This window comes from Ovis canadensis, chromosome 15 (assembly GCF_042477335.2).
Source record: "Ovis canadensis isolate MfBH-ARS-UI-01 breed Bighorn chromosome 15, ARS-UI_OviCan_v2, whole genome shotgun sequence".
Taxonomy (NCBI): domain Eukaryota; kingdom Metazoa; phylum Chordata; class Mammalia; order Artiodactyla; family Bovidae; genus Ovis; species Ovis canadensis.
Genome location: NC_091259.1, coordinates 52,912,297 through 52,931,772, shown reverse-complemented (window position 1 = coordinate 52,931,772; position 19,476 = coordinate 52,912,297). Strand labels below are relative to the sequence as shown.

The 19,476-nt window shown below is 47.2% G+C and overlaps 1 protein-coding gene across 37 annotated transcripts in view; it reads left to right on the top strand.

The window, feature by feature from the left end:
* The window catches only part of PPFIBP2 (PPFIA binding protein 2), a 156,851-nt gene that overhangs the window by 103,426 nt on the left and 33,949 nt on the right, over positions 1-19,476 (top strand). For 19 of the 37 annotated variants that reach the window (XM_069554508.1, XM_069554502.1, XM_069554510.1 and 16 more), the window contains 4 exons: positions 1,322-1,453; positions 10,108-10,290; positions 13,552-13,644; positions 18,810-18,921. In XM_069554508.1, the coding sequence (XP_069410609.1) occupies positions 1,322-1,453; positions 10,108-10,290; positions 13,552-13,644; positions 18,810-18,921 (520 nt within the window). The remainder of the gene's footprint in view (positions 1-1,321; positions 1,454-10,107; positions 10,291-13,551; positions 13,645-18,809; positions 18,922-19,476) is intronic. The other 18 variants (XM_069554518.1, XM_069554515.1, XM_069554512.1 and 15 more) reach the window with 1 other exon arrangement.

Below are 19,476 nucleotides of genomic sequence, written 5' to 3'. Positions count from 1 at the left end.
CCCCTACTCTCAACACTGGGCTCCCTTATCTGGCTAACTCTTCATGACCAAGGGGCCCACCTTTGCCCTGTAAGCCAGTTTCACATCTGGCTGGCTCAGGAAGAGCTGGCCTCCTCAGCCCAGTGCAAAGCTCATTTTGCTGAATTCTTTGTGTTCTCGATACTTACTCTCTCAGGTTAGCAAATGGATGGTTTGTAGCCTGGCTTTCAGTGATACTAACGGTCCTTGGCCTAGGAAATCATCTTGTCCAAGTTAAAATCTGTGTCTCGTGTGGTTTGGTTTTATGAGTTGAAGACGGTTCAGAACACATTTGTGGCTGTAGGGTCAGATTGTTGAGATCACCATTCTTGTACTAGGGTTGGGTTGCTTAAGATGACACAGAAAGTTCAGACCATGGCAGGATGCCCTTTCCACCCGCTCATGTCAGTGGTTGCCTTTAGGGCCTCTGAGGGCCGTATCATAGTCTCCTTGCCAGGACTTGTGTGTCCAGTGTCTGTCGGGTGGCAGGATTTGGGATCTTGTGGAACATTGCCTTTTTGCCCATGGAGAAATGTTACCCCTGGACTGTGGGAGGTCCGCCTGGCTTTTGAGACCCTTCATAATTCCTAGTAGTGCTAAGCAGGTATTTCGCCTATCACCTTTGTTTTTCATCTTATTTATGCTTATTAAGTGCACGCATTAATGGCAGGTTGTTGTCTGCTACTGCTTTAGACTTGGCAGGACTACTAGGAAAGATATATATCACAGAAGATTATATTATAACCATTCAGTAAATAATCACCGAATATCTGCTTTATGCCCTAGCTCCCTGCTAGGTTCATTGCAGCGAGGTCTTAACAGTGAGATGTGTGGAAGACTGGGCTGAATATTGAACTAAGCCCAGGAGATGATATGGAGACTTTGGTTTTGAAACATATATTATTAACATTAGCTTGTTTTTTGTTTGTTTGTTTATTTTGGTGCAGAGAATCTGCTGCCTTTGCTTTAAAAATAGACATGGAGAAATTTTGTTCTCTGAGCCAACCCATCTATTTTTCTCTAACCTGGAAATAATGAATAATTTTTGTCTAACCTGGTTTCTATGGACAAATGTGTTTTCTTGAGAAACATAGCTCACATTGACTCTCAGAGCACAGAGGATAGCATCAGGGACTGTGCAATCCCTGAGTAATCCACCATCAACCCAGGCCTGTTCCGGTGTGACTCACATGTAACGGTTTCAATGTACAATGTAGAGACTGCCTTACGTGCTATGCATGGAGTTACAGTTGTTCCTACTGCTATGGAGGTTTGTGATTTTGAGATCTGTTTTTGCCTGCAGGAGCTACTAAGTCGTACATCTCTTGAGACCCAGAAGCTCAATCTGATGACCGAAGTGTCTGAGCTGAAGCTCAAGCTGGTGGGCATGGAGAAGGAACAGAAGGAGCAGGAGGAGAAGCAGAAAAAAGCAGAGGTGAGTGTGATAAACCACCCATACTGTCCTAAGCTCAGATCAGGGGAAGCTATCCTAATGTGGCCTCAGGCCATCTGGTCAACCCCAAGCCTGACAGCCACTGAGTGCCAGAAACATCTATGCATCAGAGACTCAGTGATCTGTTAATACCAAGTTATCAGGTTTTGCTGTGGCTGCAGATTTCAGCAGTGCCCAAACCACCCCATTTTGGCTCTAGGCTTTATCCTACCTCAGGCTGCTGGCAAGGATGGAAAGGAGCAGACAAGACTCAGAGGGGCATAAGAGGTCTCCTGTGAGAGATGACCATGTGCTGGGATGGCCACTGTCATTGTTCATGGAGTCTGGAGACATCCTTTAATATGCATTTCAGTGACCCAGTTGCAACCCCTAGATTTTGTGTTTCTTTTCTCCTGATGGCTCCTGTGGGTGAGCCTGTACACAGGCTTTCTCTTAGAGAATGTTTTCCTGTGACTTGTTTTGGTTTTGTTTTCTTAGGCTTCATACGCCATTGATTGGAGCATCCACCTTCTGTGTGTCTCTACCCAGAAGCCTCGCTATTCGTATACTGTGCATTCTGAGATGTGGCATTGTGAGATGTGACAAGAAGAGTAGCCTTTAGGTTTAGAAATGCTTTGGCTCAATTAACTGACCTAACTGATTAATACCTCTTTGAATTTCAGCAAGTTAACTACTTAATCTCTCTGAACTTCCATTTCTTTATCTGTAAACTGGGTAATTATCTTATGAAATCAGAAAAAAAAAATAACAAAAGTTAAGTCTGTATCGTATGATCTGGCATCCTTGCTTCCATTAAGGCATATCTAAAATCTAAAGATGGACATTGTTCCTTTCAATTAAGCACAAACATCATTGTCCCCTGAAACCTGGCACATTGGTGTTTACTGGGTAAATGCTGGCGATGGAGACACTGCTAATATGTGGGGCATATTCCTTGTGTTGCTTTTGAGAACATGCTCATAATAGTAAGAAGTATAGTTTCCAAAAGAAAATTTATCTCCATTAAGCTGAGGACACTATCTTTCAGGGATTAAGAGTACACGCTCTTGAATCAGATCTCTTGGCTGTAATCCAAGCTCAGCTACTCCGTAGCTCTGTGATCTTAGAAAAGTAATTGAACCCCCGCCCCCAAACCTGTGTTTCTTCTTCTGTGAAATGGAGATTAGTAATACGATTTGCTCAGTTGTTCTGAGGACGGAAGGACATCATGTGTATGCACAGTCCTTAGCACAGTGCTGGATAGCAAGCTTTTATTAGTTACTGCTGATTGTGTTGTTGAGTGTGCTACATTATTGACCTACTGCAGAGTTCACACAGACTGAAAGCCTCTCTGTGTGAAGTGTCAATTGAATAGACTATACTTCTTCAATGTCCAGAGAGAAGCAACTGCATTTTCTCCAGATTTAGAGTTCTTTTACCAATATTTCAAGACATGTGACCACATGTGGATATACATTCAGGCTTGGGGGCAGAAGACTTAAAATCATAGAGACCAAAACCATGGAAAGAAGGAAGGAAAAGAAACGAAAGGGGGGGGGGGTGCTATTAAGTCACATAACTGGAACAGTCTAGGGTTTCAAAAGCTGATCACATTAGATCCAGTTGGCTTTACCATGTCGTTAGAAATCAGGTTTAATGTCTCATTTGTTCTTGGCTTCCCAGATGGCTCAGTGGTAAAGAACCCACCTGCCAATGTATAAGGTATAACAGATGCCAGTTAGATCCCTGGGTTAGGAAGATTCCCTGGAGAAGGAAATGGCAACCTGCTCCAGTATTCTTGCCTGGAAAATTCTGTGAACAGAGGAGCCTGGCGGGCTACTGTCCATGGTGTTGCAAAGAGTCGGACATGAATGAGCATGCATGCACCAGCTTATTCTCAGGAAGGCTCTCCCACGTGTGACGAAGGTGGCCAAAGTTAGCCTTAGATCCTACTATAGTGGCCTCTGCAGAGAGAGAGTTTCTCTTTCAAAGGTTCCCCAGGATTGCATCTCACTGGGCTAGTTTCGCTCAAGTGCTTTGTTCTGAACCAGTCACTGTAGTGGATGTGGGCCTTAGAGAGTCAGTTCATGGCAGCAGAATGCTGGGTTAGCACTGAGCTGAATCAGTTCAGCTCCTTTCTGGAGAAGGAAGGGGAGCCCCCACTTCTAGGCCACTTACCACTAATACAGTCATTTTACTGTTTGCTTTAATTTTTCTTTTCTGAAGGATTATTTTTCAGTCTGAGTTTTTGTTTTTGTTTTCCATTAGGCTGTTAATATATGGGGCACCATAAGCCCTAAGCCCCTGGCCTCAGTTCTACCAGATAACAGCCCTTCCCAGCTGCTAGTACAAGCATTAGGTTTCCTTCCACGTGGAGGAATTTTTCAGGCCGTTGAACTTGTGATATTCAGTGACCAGCCCCCTGACCTGAAACAACTTTCTCATTCTTGTAATTGAACAGGATCTTTGCTGGTGTGTTCAGACCCAACACTACCGTCTGTAGCTCTCTGGAGCGTCTGAGGCTCAGAGCCATGCAGAGGGCTGCTTAAGCTGCACTGTTGTCCTGTGCGTGAAGGTGTTTATTTTGTGTGAGATGTTTGGCCAGCTTAGGTCACTGAGGGCGTAGTAGCATGATTAAAGGCAATGTTGCTTCTCATCCTATGCTGCTGCTGTTTTTCTAGTGAATGTACTTAGCCTAAGGCCTGATTGCTTACAGTTTGAAAGAGGCAAGCCTTTTTTTTTTTTTTTCTTTTGAGGTAGCCAGATCTGAACAAACTTTCTCTGTGTAGCTCAGGATTTATCCTAAGCCAGTATCCTACTGCTCTATAGTCAGTATGGAAGTGATTACAAATGTTCATATATAAACCTGAGGACTTTGAGGAGTAGGTTTCCTGTTAAACGAATACAATCCTGACAGCCAGCTCACTCAGGAGTCGCTGGTGACCCTTATGCGATGTGGGTGAATACTGGGTTTCCTGTTTACTGTACCTTTTCCTCTGAGCCTTTTGCGGTGGTTCTGGGTCATTTCAGGGGACCCATGTTTGGGTCTGTTAGGTTTATGCCTGAAAAGTAGGATGATAGGAAAAGTGACCAGTGCGAAAAGTGATAGATACCACAATTGGGAGGATGGGACATGAAAGAAAGCGATCCAGAGACAAAGGAAAACCTCTGGGTTGCGCCCCTACAGAGTTATGGCCCTTGGAGAGATCTTCCTTGGAGAAGGGCATCTGGCTTCCAGCACTGGCTATGCAGGGAGCCTGCAGCTGCATCCCCTTCTGCGTGTAGTACCAGAGCAGCCTTCCAAAAGGGGACCAGGGACCCAGCGTGTGCTGGGAAATGGAGTCACCGGATGGGTCAGGAATATCAGAGAGAGACCCAGAAACAGTCTCTAGGATTTCCTGGCAGAAAATGGAATGTCTTATAGCACAGATGCTGTTGTAATGCTCACTTTCTCTCTATGGGTGGGACTTTGGAAAGGAAGGGTTCTGATTTCTGAACTGGGCCAATCAGAATGATGGACTTGGAGTACAGAGCAAAGGCTGGCATGATTGTGTTTGCTCCGAGAGGCGCTAGCCTGACTTAGGAGAGTTTTACTATTCTTGTTTTTATTTTATGTATTTTATTTTATTTACTCATTTTTATTTGTATAGGAAATATACTCCAACAATTCATAAGTTTAGAGTTCAGAAAGGTATATGCAGCAAAATCTCTTCTTCCCCGGCCAGCAGGCAGGCGCCAGTGTTGTCAGTTTGTTTTGTATCCTTCAGAATTATCCTATATATGGATAAGCAAATTTAGGTGGATAGACTATCTTCCTCATTTTTGCACAGATACACATTACTTTAGATTTTCTCTTTTTTAATGAGCAGAGTTCGTTTCATATCAAGCACATTAAAATTTTTCTTTCCTCAGTTATATTTATATATTATTTCACTCTCTACCCCCATTTATTTAGCCATTTCTCTCTTTTTGGGAGAACATTTGTTTCCAAGTGTTTGTTCTTATAAGTAATGCTGTTGTGAATAAATTTGTAAATGTGTGAAAATATTGACGTGAAATTGAAGTGTCAAAGGGTACATGCATTTGACCTTTTGACAGGTGTGGAGGTGGTATTCCCACATTGACATGTCAGAGTGCCAGGATGGTACTAAACTGAGCATGAAGTAAGAGGGAGAAAAACAGCTAAGTAAAACTGTGAACAAGTTTAACAGGTAGGATAGGATAGGAAAGACTGATTATGGGAGCTGCCCAGTAGTCTCTCACAGAAAAGTATCATTAAAGAGAAATTTGATGGTTAGCAAAGCAGGAGGAGTAAATAAAATGAGCTGAGATTACAGAGTAGTGATTAGAACCTCATAAATGTCACCTGGACTTCATGACGTGAGGCCCGAGAATGGAAACACTGCTACAAAAGGCTCCACCGTATGGGAGAGAGACAGACCTGTTGAGAGGGGAAATGGGCTAGCTCTGAAAATAAAGGATTTTAAAGTACATTGAAGTGGCAGGCCTGAGGATGCACATGCTGGAGAACAGCGCTGCCACATGGATAGGAGGTTGAGGGGAGAGTGTTCCAGAATTGCTGGGGTGCACCACGTGGTTACAGGAAGTGGAGGAGGAAAATAGGTGCACTCCTGATCCAGATCCCCAGGCTGATGGAGGCAGACAAGGGCAGGAATGGGAGGGAGCAGCAATTTGGAGAGTTCCTAAAAAGACTCCTCTAGGCTTCCCTAGTGACTCAGACAGTAAAGAATCTGCCTGCAGTGCAGGACAGCAACATTCAGTCTCTAGGATGGGAAGATTCCCTGGAGAAAGGAATAGCAGTGCACTCCAGCATTCTTGCTTGGGAAATCTCATGAACAGAGGAGCCTGGCGGGCTACAGTCCACAGGGCTTCAAAGAGTTGGACACGACTGAGCGACTCACACTTTTACTTTCAAAAGATTCCTCCAGCTAAACACCTAAGTATTGAAAGGCTGCTTTTTGTTTTTGCTTCTTCCCTACCCCTCTTGTTTTTAGTTTCTGCCCTGAATGTAGATAAACCAGGAAAACTCCCACTCTGGCTCTAATGCTAAAGCAAAGCTAGAAACTAATTTATGAAGTAGAAGTGAAGAGTGTCTTGGGAGCGAGTAGCCATTGTTATTTTGAGACTTCATGACAGTGGAGGAGGGGAAACTCACCATAGACTGCCATGCACTGTAGACTTTGGTAAAGCTTAGCTTTGAAAGTTCAGACAAAGAAGAGATGACTCAAAAATATTGAACTGCTTAGAAATATAATTATTTCTGACTGTGTAACCTCACAAATAATACCAATAAAAAGGAGAAGCTTAGAGATACCTTGAGAGAAACTAGTTTTCAAAGGGGCTTGTTCAAAAGGTCAAAAGGACAAATAAAAGTGCACCTGTATGAAGTTATCAGGAAGGGCAAACCCCACTCAAAGGGACAGTGCCGAGGGCAATAGGGAGATCTCCCTTTAAAGTTCCCTGCTCAGTGAGAAGGTCAAAGAAAGAATGGGCTTGGTTCCGCTGACGCTTCTCACAGGTGCACAGGTGCTTGCTGTGAGTGAATTTTAAGGAATCTGAGAAATCAGTGAGTTGCTGAAGAACTGGAAGTAACCATTTTCTCCTCCTCCTCTTTTTTCAAAATGGCAAAGAAAGAAGGGTTCTACAAAATTCAGTCTGTTGAGTTTGAAGTCAACCCTGTGATGGTTTGTGAGAAGCTAGAAGACAAAGTAGGGGTCTGTGTTTGTTAAGAGCAAGTCATGTCTGTTGGGCCTCACTGGTTTGGCCAGGAGTACGTCTTGCAGCATTAGGCCTGGAAAATGCCCACTTTAGTGAGGCATCACATGTGGAAACACTGCTTGGGATAGTCTTGTGGATAAGATATAGGAATTTAGGATGAATGTCAGAATAGGTACCAGTTCAGTTGCTCAGTCGTATCTGACTCTGTGACCCCAGGGACTGCAGCACACCAGGCCTCCCTGTCCATCACCAACTCCTGGAGTTTACTCAAACTCAGGTCCATTGAGTCGGTGATGCCATCCAACCGTCTCATCCTCTGTCATCCCACCATCTCATCCTCTGTCATCCCCTTCTCCCACTTTCAATCTTTCCCAGCATCGGGGTCTTTTCAAATGAGTCAGTTCTTCACATCAGATGGTCAGAGTATTGGAGCTTCAGCTTCAGCATCAGTCTTTCCAACGAATATTCAGGACTGATCTCCTTTAGGATGGACTGGTTGGGTGTCCTTGCTGTACTAGGGACTCTAAAGAGTCTTCTCCAACACCACAGTTCAAAAGCATCAATTCTTCAGTGCTCAGCTTTCTTTATAGTCTGACTCTCACATCCATACATGACTACTGGAGAACCATAGCTTTGACTAGATGGACCTTTGTTGGCAAAGTAATGTTTCTGCTTTTTAATAAGCTGTCTAGGTTGGTTATAACTTTTCTTCCAAGGAGCAAGCATCTTATTGGTACCCAAATGATAATGAATAGTGCCTTAAGGTTCCTGCTAGGAAGATTTTTTTTGTAGAGGGTCATGTCATCTGCCCTTAGTCTTCCTGCCTGGTGAGCATTTTTAGTCCATTGGATGCTGAAATAGAAGGCCTTGAAGTTGTGATGGCGGGAAGCCAAAGAAAAACTAAACAAGTCAGTTGACATTGGGATTCATGAAGACCCACAGGCTGCAGTGATGGATAAGTTGGCAGGAAAAGAGTAAAAGAGAGGCCAGAAGAACCTGAGTAGTTCAGAGTTCCTGAAGGTAAGGAGTGAAAAGAGGGAGCACGCAGCTTGAGGACGGAGAACACGTGTTTGGATCTGACCAGGAGGCGGGCACTGACCCCTTGTGTGGTGGAGACAGAGCTCCAGCTCATTTGCCTAGAGACTAGAGATGGGGATGAGGTGATGAAAATCAGGGTCAGTGGGTCTAGACCCCTCAGTTGAGAGAGGTACCAATGAAGGGAACAAGAGAAGAGTGAGGGCACCAAAGTTCTTGAAACTTACGTAAGCGAGAGAAGAACAGGTCTGAAGACAGGCGGGGCCAGTGACTAGGAGAGACTAAAGGTTCTGCAAGAGTGGCCAGTATGGGAAGCGAGCCTGGGCTTTTGTTGTCAACGATCAATGTCACGCGGGCCTTCACTATGTCCCGTGACCCTGAGATGTTTGTGATTGCTCTCCCAGTTTGTCTCCTTCATTCCTTACGGGTCAAGTACTTGGTGGCAAAAGAAGCACTGGGGGGAAGTGAACTCCCATTTATCGAAGGCCCCTGTGTGCCAGGCGCCATGCAAGCTGTTTACCAAAGTCAGCTGAGCCCAGGGCGGCCTGCCTTCTGTCACGGATTCTGGGTGAAGACAGGGTGGGGCCCTCTCCAGGCTGGTTTGGGTGAGCTAGCTCCAGGGCAGAGTGGCCGGGAGGCCAGGGGCCCGCTCACAACAGCCACGCCTGCAGTGTAGCTCCCCAGGTTCAAGTGGAGCGGCTGGCGAGCCCAAGCCCAGTGTCCTCTCAGCCCTAAGCTGCCACCTGGACCCGACAAGGTTAGGGGCGAGGAGCCTTTCTTTTTAAAGAAAACACAGTTTCTCTTGGGGATGGAAACCTTACCTGCCTGGGCAGGGAGCAGGAGTTAGACCCCTCAGCACGGTGCTTAGAACGTCAGTGAAGGTGGGCAGAAAGGGGCCAAACACTGTGATTGGCTGCCACCCCGGCCACCCTAGGCTCTGTCTAGATCTATTGCCAGCCATCTGCTTCACTCTGCCCACAGTCTTCCGCAGCCTCTCGGGTATCTTGTTGATGTGAGCAGTACCGTCATCTACCATATCCCCCAGTTCCCGACTCCTCGTCTCCTTTACCCCCACCCAGGTGAGGGGTCAAGAATGTGCCTTCTTGACATCACTGCGACTTGTCCCATCTCTGACCTGACCCAGGCAGAATTAGTCCCTCACCACTCTTTGAAAGCCCCACTGTCTTCCTGGCATAGCACTTATAACCATTTGTGGTTTTTATTTGTGTGTTTCTCCTCACTCACCCATGAGTGCCACTGCTTACTGTGGCCTTGGGTCCCTGAAGAATGCCACTAAATGTCTGTGGAGTAGGTAAAGGAAAGCCCAGTGGAGCTGCTAGTCCAAGAGATTCAGAACTAAGTACGTATGAATTCTAAAAGTTGCAGTATTTTTCCGAAGTTGACATAAAAGGCCAAAATGTTCTTGAGGCTTCAGAGGAGTCAGGTGTGGTGTTGGGCGTGAGGGAGTGCTTAGGGTTGGGACCTCTGAACGTGTTGTGTGCTGTATGTCCCTGGTACTCAGGTGTTGGTATATTTGGGGGGGGGAGTTGGTGTGTGTAGAAGGGGTGTGTCCACATGTATGCCCATCTCTGCTGTTGCTGGACTCTGTGTCTCGGACCCGGACAGGTAATGATGGCCCCCAGTACGGCACGAAGGCATTGGCGGGGCGTTGTTCAAATTGCAAGACAGGCCTGTGGATGGGGCAGGTGAGGGAAAACACCGCATCTTTTGGTTCCTGTGAAGAAAGCAGGTGATTGTGGACAGTGTCCCCTGGGTGCCCCGCCGCACGCTTCCGTCCTTCTGTTCTGCTTTCCCAGGGAGTTCCGTGTGCGAGCGCAGACTGACCCTGAGTGCTTTTCTCTCCTCTCTCTTCCTTCCTACAGTCGGTTCTGAATGTGATCAGTGAGCTGCAGGAGCAGATGTGTAGGCTGCAGCTGGACATCCACAGGCAGATGCAAGAGCGCCTCTCCCTCAGTAGGGACTATCCTGAGGAGGTGGCGGCTGGCGACGGTGCGGCCCGGCCCCAGCCCTGCGGCCAGGACTGTGCCCACGGGGAGGGGTCACCTGTAGGCACCACACTTAAGTATATGGGAGCATGTGTGTGTGGGGCGTCTCATGGCGGAGGGACCGGGGTGTCTCCTAACCAGAACCGTGTACGCTAGCTTAACATGGATCTGCAGCCACCTCTGGGGAGAGCTTGGGACTCCCCCTTGAGGGCCGTGAGCTGAACTCTGTGACACTCCGCCAGCAGGATCTGAGCCAGAGAGGCCAGCCCTCTGATGGGTGACTGCACTTACCTCCCTCAGGGCCGGGAATGAGGTGTGTCAGGTGCCCCAAATGATGGGGCATTAGTGTAAAAGGAAGCTTCAGGAGTTCCCTTCCCAGGTCTGACTCAAACATCAGCTCTTCCTGCTGGGCTGGGAGATTAAATGAAGTTTCATCTCATGTGATTTCTTTTTTTTTTTTTAATTTAAGAAAAAAATAGCATCATGAAAGAATCCTTTCAAGTTTATATTTAAAGGGATTTATCCCCAGTGAGAAAATAGAACACAAGTTTCCATATGTTTGACAACTGTCATCATCTCAGTTTCTGGGGAAAATTCTCCCACATGATCACGTTTGCGGGATCTCACCACCTCTGGGCCTGTGGAGTGTATCTGACTGGGATTCTGGACTTGACCCCTCATACTGGTGTCATCAGTGTTTTGTGATGGCAGCTGCACAGCCACGATCTGTGCCTCCAAGGCTCCGTACTGAAGAGGACCAGGAAGGTCAAGGTCACGATAGTCATGTCTATAGGAAGTTGCCGTGATGTTATTCTCAACTATGGGACATGTTGAAAATCTCTACTCTGACTTGGGCGTGAGGGGGCAGGGCTCGGTGGGGAACAAAATGAGAGTCAAGATGAGGTGCAGATTTGGAAAGGGGGAGCTCTGCAAAGTGCTGGCCCCATGGAGAGCGGGTCACCCCAGAAAGACTTGTGAGAGAAATCAGAGTGGGCACCAGTGTTAATAGCTCACGATGGGCAACAAATAGCTGAGAAGGAAGAGGCTGGGCCCAAGAGGTCACCAAGCCTGGAGATGGCCCTGCTCGGTGTCGCCATAATGGCTGCTCCTCAGCAGTAACCTGCACACTTTGGGTTCTGCCATGAGCAGGCTTGGCGTCCCCCTCAAGCACAGCTACTCAGAAAACGATCTTGGGTCTACTACAAGTCACAACAGGCCTTAAAGTCTAATGTTGCAGATCAAGGAGGCAATAATCTTAGGTTGGAAGACATTTTTTTTTAAGGGCAGCAACAAATGGTCACCTCAGTTATAAAAAAAATCTTAGTAAAGATTTTTAGTAAAAAAAAAAAAATCTTAGTAATACCTACACAGTTCAAGTGGAAGCAATGCCACTTTCCGGTGGATTGTCTCAGAATGCAAAGAGCTCCAGGCCAGTTAAAAGATGGCTTGAGTTGCATGTGTTCATTCATTAAGAAATAATGCCTACTTGACTATGTGCCAGAGGTTAGCAAGGCTCATGAAGTTCAGAGTATAGGCGGATAACCAGCCACTAGCAGTCACACTGGTAAATGTTTAAATGCAAATGATGTAAAAGATGATACAGATACCACAAGAGTATAGAAGGGAGATCTGAGGAAGTATGGCGGTTGGGATAGCTTTGCTCAAGGCAGTCTGAACGATGGGCAGGGATTAACCTGGCAGACAGCTCCAGACTGAGGGAGCTGCAGGTGCAAGGGCCCAAGTCAGATGGAACTAACAAGCACGGGTGTGGCTGGAATAGAACTGCGGAGAGCTAGTAATACAAGAGGCAGGCAGGGTGCGGCGTCAGGCCTGGCTGTGTTGGTCACGGGTTAAATTTCAGGCCCTTTGAAGAGCAGGGAAGGCCAGGATCAGACTTAGGCTTCAGTCGTATTGTTCCCCTGGATGCCATGGGGCCAATGGATTCAAGAAGGGCAAGACGACAGAGAACCAGCCGGCAGAGACTGTCCAGGCTGTCAGCACTGACTGCTGGATCAGAGGAGCCACAGTAGAGCTGGAGATAAACAAGAGACTCAGGCAATTTCCGTGAAGGTAGAATTCACAAGGCTCTGTAGATTACGTATGTAGTGTGGAAAGACCAAAGAGATGCCAAGGAGGGATCCTGGGTTTCTGGCACAAGATGGAGATGCCATTTAGTGAGACAGGGACATCTAAAAGGGGGAACTGAGAGTTCCACCTGGGCGATGACAGTTGGAAGAGGCCCAGATGCCATCCATGTGGAGATGTTAAGTGGAAAGTTACATGAGTTTGGAGTTCAGAAAGTCTATGGAAGTAATCACCTTTATGCTAATTTTTCTGAATGAAACCAATCAACAGGACCATTTGTCTGTTAAAACGACCCTAGGTTTGGGACAAGGGTGCTCAGTGATGTCTTTACTGAAGGGGTACTGTAGAAAGCAGGGGCCCAGGGGTCAGAAGATAACAGGCCTGATTTCCAGCTCCACCATCAGCAAGTTGTTTTAATATCACCTTCCCACTCAGCAACCTTCAGTGGCTTCCTATAATACGATCTAAAGAATGGCTTCAGAATTCTTTATATTCTCATCCAACAGCCTTTACAGTAAGGCCCCACCTTATCTCCTGGCCTCGGTTCCCACTGAAAGCTGCCCATCCTCTGCTCCAGCCCAACAGGCTGTCTGCCCTCATGCTTCCTGTCTGCCCTCTCCCTAGACGCCTCCCCTCTTCCTCCTCTCTTCAAGCCAACTCCCTCCTCTGAACTAGAACAGCCAGGCCAGCCTTTACATGTCACACTTTAGCATTTGTCCTTGCAGTGTTTGATTTCTATCCTGCTGGCTTGTCACTTCCTCCCTGACCCTCCCTTTAGGCTCCTCGACTCCCCAGGCGCAGAGATGCTCCCACTTAGCACGCTTCCCGTCCCTTTGTCCATAAGGAGCTGCCTTGTATTTGTTTGTTTGTTTTTTTGCATCTCTGTTTCTCTTGCTCCCAAACCCTACCTCTCCTGCCCTTTACACTTGTGTGCATGGTTTGGGTACCCCCGACAGGGAATGCAGATGCTAGAAAGGTGCAGGGGAGCAGATTCTAAAAGAAAAAACTGTCTCTTCCTTATGTCTGAAACTCCAGGCCTTTGTTTTGTAATGGGCACACAGCTCTTCCTGAAGCAAGGACCGGCCATCTTTAAAGATCGGAGCCAGCCGCAGTGCGGAGCCTGATGGTGGCTCGTGCCTTGGCGTCATCCTCTGTGCATGTGCTTATGCAGGGTTGTAGATCCTGGCAACACCCTGCTCTTTAACCATCAGAACTCTGTCTTGCTCACTCGTCTAGGAGTTACTGCAGGAGCTACGGCACCTTAAAATCAAGGTGGAAGAGTTGGAAAATGAACGGAATCAGTACGAATGGAAACTGAAGGCCACCAAGGTAAGAAGCAGTCCTGCTGTTCATGAAGAGGCTTTGAGCCCAGTGGGGAGGGTCTGTGTCTGAGCCTGGGATGTGCAGTAGCCTTCGCTTGAGAAATGTGAATTGACCCCATTGTATGCACAGGCAACAGTGTGCAGATTGTGTAAGCAGATGGATCTAATCCAGGAGGGCTCTTCCCCTGGAGAAAGCCCCCAAGATTCTGAGTTGCTAAAGTCACAAAGTCTCTGTGCCCCACAGCAACCCCCAGGCTGAGGCACTATGAGTGATGAGTTTTAGGGCAGATGAATGCCAACATTATCTTGGCTGCATTGTTTTAAATTTAGCGGTCCCTCTAGTAATCAGTTTCTAAAAAGAGGCATGCTTTATTTTTAGCAATTCCTAAAAATATGTACTTGTCTTTTTTTTTTTTAAACCAAACCATATTTCTATTGAACTGAAGAGCCTGCTGTTTAAAGGATACCAGTGATATATTATTTTTGCAAAATAAGTGTTATTCTTCCCTGTTTTGTTTCTTCTTTCATTTTCTCTACTAATTGAAATGGATTCAGCCCACACATTTATTGTCTTGGCCAGAACATTGTATTTTAAAACTTTGAATTAGCTTGCACTTAAGCAATAGGAAATTTCACATTAAAATACAGAGTTAGACTTCCTTGGGGGCAGAGGAAGGACGATCTGGAGTTAAGGGAAGGAAACCTTAAAACCCTGAAGCAACTTTCTTGCCTGAGGAACTGAACTGGGCTACCTAGGGTGCACACATGCCTGCCTTTCCACCAAGAGCTCTGCAGCGCCACCCACAGGCATCACCAGGTACTCCCATAGGCATTTTCATCTTATTGCCAAGTGAAAGTCGCTCAGTCCTGTCCGACTCTTGGAGACCCCATGGGCTATGCAGTCCGTGGAATTCTCCAGGCCAGAATACAGGAGTGGGTAGCCTTTCCCTTCTCTAGGGGATCTTCCCAACCAGGGATCGAACCCAGGTCTCCCGCACTGCGGGTGGATTCTTTACCAGCTGAGCCACAAGGGAAGTCCAAGAATACTAGAGTGGGTAGCCTATCCCTTCTCCAACAGACCTTCCCAACCCAGGGATCGAACTGGGGTCTCCTGCATTGCAGGAGGATTCTTTACCAACTGAGCTATCAGGGAAGCCCATTTTCATCTTAGAATTTTTTTCCCCAACATCTAGTTTATACTTTGTTTTATTTTTCTATAACTTTAAATGATTATAAAAACAATAATAATCATTAGAGATAAGTTTTAAATCACAAAAATTTAAAGGAGTAAGAATCACTAGTATACCACCCAGGAGTTAACCACTATTAATATTTCCTTCCAGGCATTTCTCTTTTTTTGGACGAAGGGGGGTCTCTCTGTTAATTTTTGGTATTGATAATTTATTCACAATTTTATACCATATTGTTTAAAAAAAAATCTCTGTGATGTTGATGTATATATAAGTGTAAATAATTTTCTTAACTACTTTATTGATGAGGAAACTGAGGCACAGAATAGTTAGGTAACTTTCCCCAGATCTTATAGCTATTCAGCAGCAGCACTAGACAGTCTAGTCTGTCTTTATCTAAGTGTCCCTTGTATGCTCTATGCATCCCAGTCCCCAGTTCTAGGAGCACTGTTTCTGTAACATCTCAGAACCTTGATCCACTCAAGCAAGTCCTGTCTTGGTGAAACCTTTAAAGTTATACATACTGCCTTCTATTATAAAACCAAGTAGCTCTTAAATCACCAAAGCGCTCTGCCTTGGCACATAGACCTTTGAGATACTATGGGTTATTTAATAACCACCAGGTCTGGAACCCCTCTTTGTGCCAGGATGTGTCAAGCCCTTTGCACACGTTTTCTCATTTGGGCCATGAAGTAACCCAGCGAGGTGTGTTGATTTATTATCTTCATTTTTCTGCTGAGGAAACAGGCTCAGAGTGGCCACGGCGAGGTTTTGATCTGGGTCTGTGTCATTCTGTCATCCTAATTTCCTGCAATTGAAACCTGTCTTGTTTGTTAAAGTTCTTTAGTTTTCTGTGCAACGCTTCTCGGTTCCCTAAAGGTAGCAGTGCAGCGGCTATAAGGGCCTGGTCCCTGGGTTTAATTAAGGGAGGTGGAGCACCCCGTCTCTGCTTGGCACCGGTCTGCATGACTTTGTCCCAAACCTCTTGCCACACAACTCCAGTCTCAGTGGCCATGGAAGTACCATACTTTTTCTGATGGTCAGATGCAGGGCCTCTGCACTGTTGTAGACTTCCCAGCTTTGGAACAGACACCCTCTAAGCATAAGAGAGCACCTGTCATTTCTGGCCTGTTCTGTGAGAACTGGCATACAGGGAGGGGCACTCAGCCAGGTGGTCTGTAGAGTTGTAAATAAATGACCTCACCCAGACGGAGGCCTCAGAGAGAAGAACCTGGGCTCTCCCATGATAGATAGGCCCCTGGACATCACTGGTGTCCGCTGTGGGGCCTGCAGACAAGAATCAGGCATGTGGATTCCTAGCAGAAACTAGACTTCACCTTATCTGCAAAGAAGGGGAGAAATGGGTGTAGAAGGTGCAAGAAAAGTTAAGAGACTATCTTCCGAGATTAGTCTGGCCCTTATGGAAATGAGACAGTAAAGAGTCTGCCTGCAATGCAGGAGACCCGGTTCAAACCCTGGTTCAGGAAGACCCACTGCAGAAGGGAGAGAATGGCTACTCACTCCAGTATTCTTCCTGGAGAACTCCATGGACAGAGTAACCTGGCAGGCTATAGTCAATGGGGTCACAAAGAGTTGCACACGACTGAGCTAATACTTTCATTTTTCATTATAGAAATGAGAGGCATTTGGATCAAGTCCCAGGGCTAAGGGGTTTCCCAGGTGGTGCTTGTGATAAAGAACCCGCCTGCCAATGCAGACGACATAAGAGATGCAGGTTCAACCCCTGGGTCAGGAAGATCCTCTGGAGGAGGGCATGTCAACCCACTTCAGTATTCTTGCCTGGAGAATCCCATGGACAGAGCAGTCTGGCGGGCTGTAGTCCATAGGATCGCACAGAGTCGGACACTACTAGAGAGACTTAGCACGCATGCACACGCTAATGTTTTCTGAAGCCACTGTCACCATTAATTATAAGCCCACGGGCTCCAAGGCCCTGAGTTAGCTGTGAGAAGCTGCCACCTGACTGCAAGTCTCCACAAACCGTTTGGCACATCTGGCCTCAGGTCTCCGTACTCTGTGGGTGGAAACCAAGCAGAGGGACAGTGCTCTGTAGGGACTTCGGGTAAGGAAACCACTCCTTACCACCTCTTTGTTTTCACATGGTCCCAATTAGGGGACATTAAGATTTGTCCAGACCCTTGGAGGAAGGCTCTGGGTGCCCTAGCCCCATAAGGGCAGCCGTCATCTGTCTATCCTTAGTCGAATCCTTCACTGCTCCTGCTTTCTCCCCAGTGATGTACAGGGATAGTTCTTCATCCCTTGGTTTCCTGTGAGGGTTGGTGTAAGAATGCAATGAGCACAGAGTCAGTGGAAAGTGGACACTCTGTCCATGTTTCCTGAAACTGAACACAGGAATGTTTGGTGGAAGAGCCACCAACAGGCCTGTGCTCATTTGGTTACTTGAGTTGTTCAAAGATGACCTCATGAAAGGACAGCTCCATGACATAACCTTGCACAATTAAGGTGGGACACCATTGGGCTACCATGGGGGAGGGGTGCTCAGAGTAGAAGCTGTTGCTGTGTGTGCTGTTGTCTGGCTGGGAGTCAGTTCTCACCCCTTTCTTAGTCTGACTTGATGCTCAGAGAACTAACTAGCTACCCATAAGGGAAGGAATAGGATGAGAACAGCATAGAAGTAGCATTGATGAGGACTTACTGTCTACCAAGCATGAGGCTAAGTTGTTTGTAACCATTATCATATTTACTCCTCACTAGAGCTCATGAGCTAAATGCTATGCTCCTGGCTTTGTAGATGAACCAAGACTCAGAAAAGCTAAACCACTTACCCAGCTAGGAAATGAGAGAATCCAAGTTTGTTTGACTCCAAAGCCAGTGTATCTCTTAGGATGGGACCCATCCAGTTCTGATCTTCTCATGAGAAGGTTGTCCCTGCCTTTCATACTCATGCCTTTCACCCCATGCTCGGTTGTATTCGACTCTTTGTGACCCCATGGACTGCAGACTGCTAGGCTCCTCTGTCCATGGGATTCTCCAGGCAAGGTTATTGGAGAGGGTTGCCAAGTCCTCCTCCAGGGGATCTCCTTGACCTGGGGACTGAACCCGTGTCTACCTGCATCTCCTGCATTGCAGGCGGATTCTTTACCCATTGAGCCACCTGGGAAACCCCAGGAACAACCTCACATCCTATTATGTGTGGAATTTAATCTGCTGTACTCAGTAGACATTTGGGTACTACCCAGTGCAGCTGCCTATGTGAATGTGTGTGCACACTTGTGTTGCACTCACATGCTTAATTTACACAAGTATGTCCACTCAGCATACCTGAGTGCTTGTATGTAATTACATTTGAGGAAAGGAGCATCAGTGCCTGAGGTTGGGCTGAGGCAGTGGCTGTGCATTCAGGGTGGGAGAGTTTGAGGGAGGGAACTCTCGGCTCACTCATTATCTACTCGTGGTGATCTGCTTTCCACTATATTTCCTGTATGGGGTGGAAAAATGAAAGATGCACGTACTTGTTACAGTGGTGTATATACATGCTGTCGCAGGAGTATCTTGGGAGGAAGGAGACCGTGTCTAGAAAGAGTATTCATCTTTGGACCAAGGGCAGCCCTCCGATTACACACACTCGCACCTCCTCAGGCCTCAGTGGTGTGTGGACTGCAGGAGGCAGGGGAAGGAAAGAGTCCAGTCCAGTCGGGGAGGAGGAAGCAGGAGAAAGCTAGGAAGCTAGGATGGTCAGAGCAGGGTGGGGAGGTGGAGAGGTGAGGGGAGGGCCAGCGTCCAGAATGGCCAGGAAGAGCACGTTTATTCCCCAGAGCGTCACCTTGTGGAGAGGGCAGTAAACACCTCTCACTGCTCGCCTCTTCCTGCTTTGCTCTTGCTCTGACCCGTTAACTTCCTAATGGGTCCTAGGACCCGTGGGCCCTGGACTCTGACTGGAAGTGCTTTGTTATGGTCTGGTGGTCCCTCTGAGCTGGTCGGTTGCCTTTTTCTCTTCCAGGCGGAGGTAGCCCAGCTGCAAGAGCAGGTGGCCCTGAAGGATGCAGAAATTGAGCGTCTGCACAGCCAGCTCTCCAGGTCAGCAGCTCTGCACAGTGACCACGCAGAAAAAGGTAACTGGCTCGGCCGTGACAGAGTGCAGTCGCCCCTCGGCCTGGGTTCTCATTCTTACAAGTGGGCTTGTGAGTCTCTGGGTGTGAACAGCGGTGTGAGGAGGCAGGCGGTGTGCACATACGTGTGTGTGTGTTCGTGTGTGCACACACGGGTCTGTAAAGCCCAGCTCGCTTGTTGAGCCGTGGCCGTGAACTCCTCCCTGTTCGAGGCCTCACCTCTGGAGGCTTTGCTCAGATGCGCCGTCACCACTGGAGCCCTCTGGGCCTCTGCCTCTGGAGCGTTCACTCTTCCCCTTCAGTGTCTTTGTGTCATCACCACAGAGGAGGCTTTAGCAATTCATTTGGTCACGCGGTGGCTCCCTGCCTGATACACACTCAAGGGCCTGAGTGACGGAACAAATCCGTCATTTCTCACCCTGTGGATCTCAGCTTAAGTGTTACCTCTCGGAAAGACCCAACCTGGCCATCCTACTTCACTTAGGTGCCCCTACTTTTCTCAGAATCATCATTCCTGTTGTTTCTTTCAGAGCATTTACTATAACCGGTGCTGTGTTT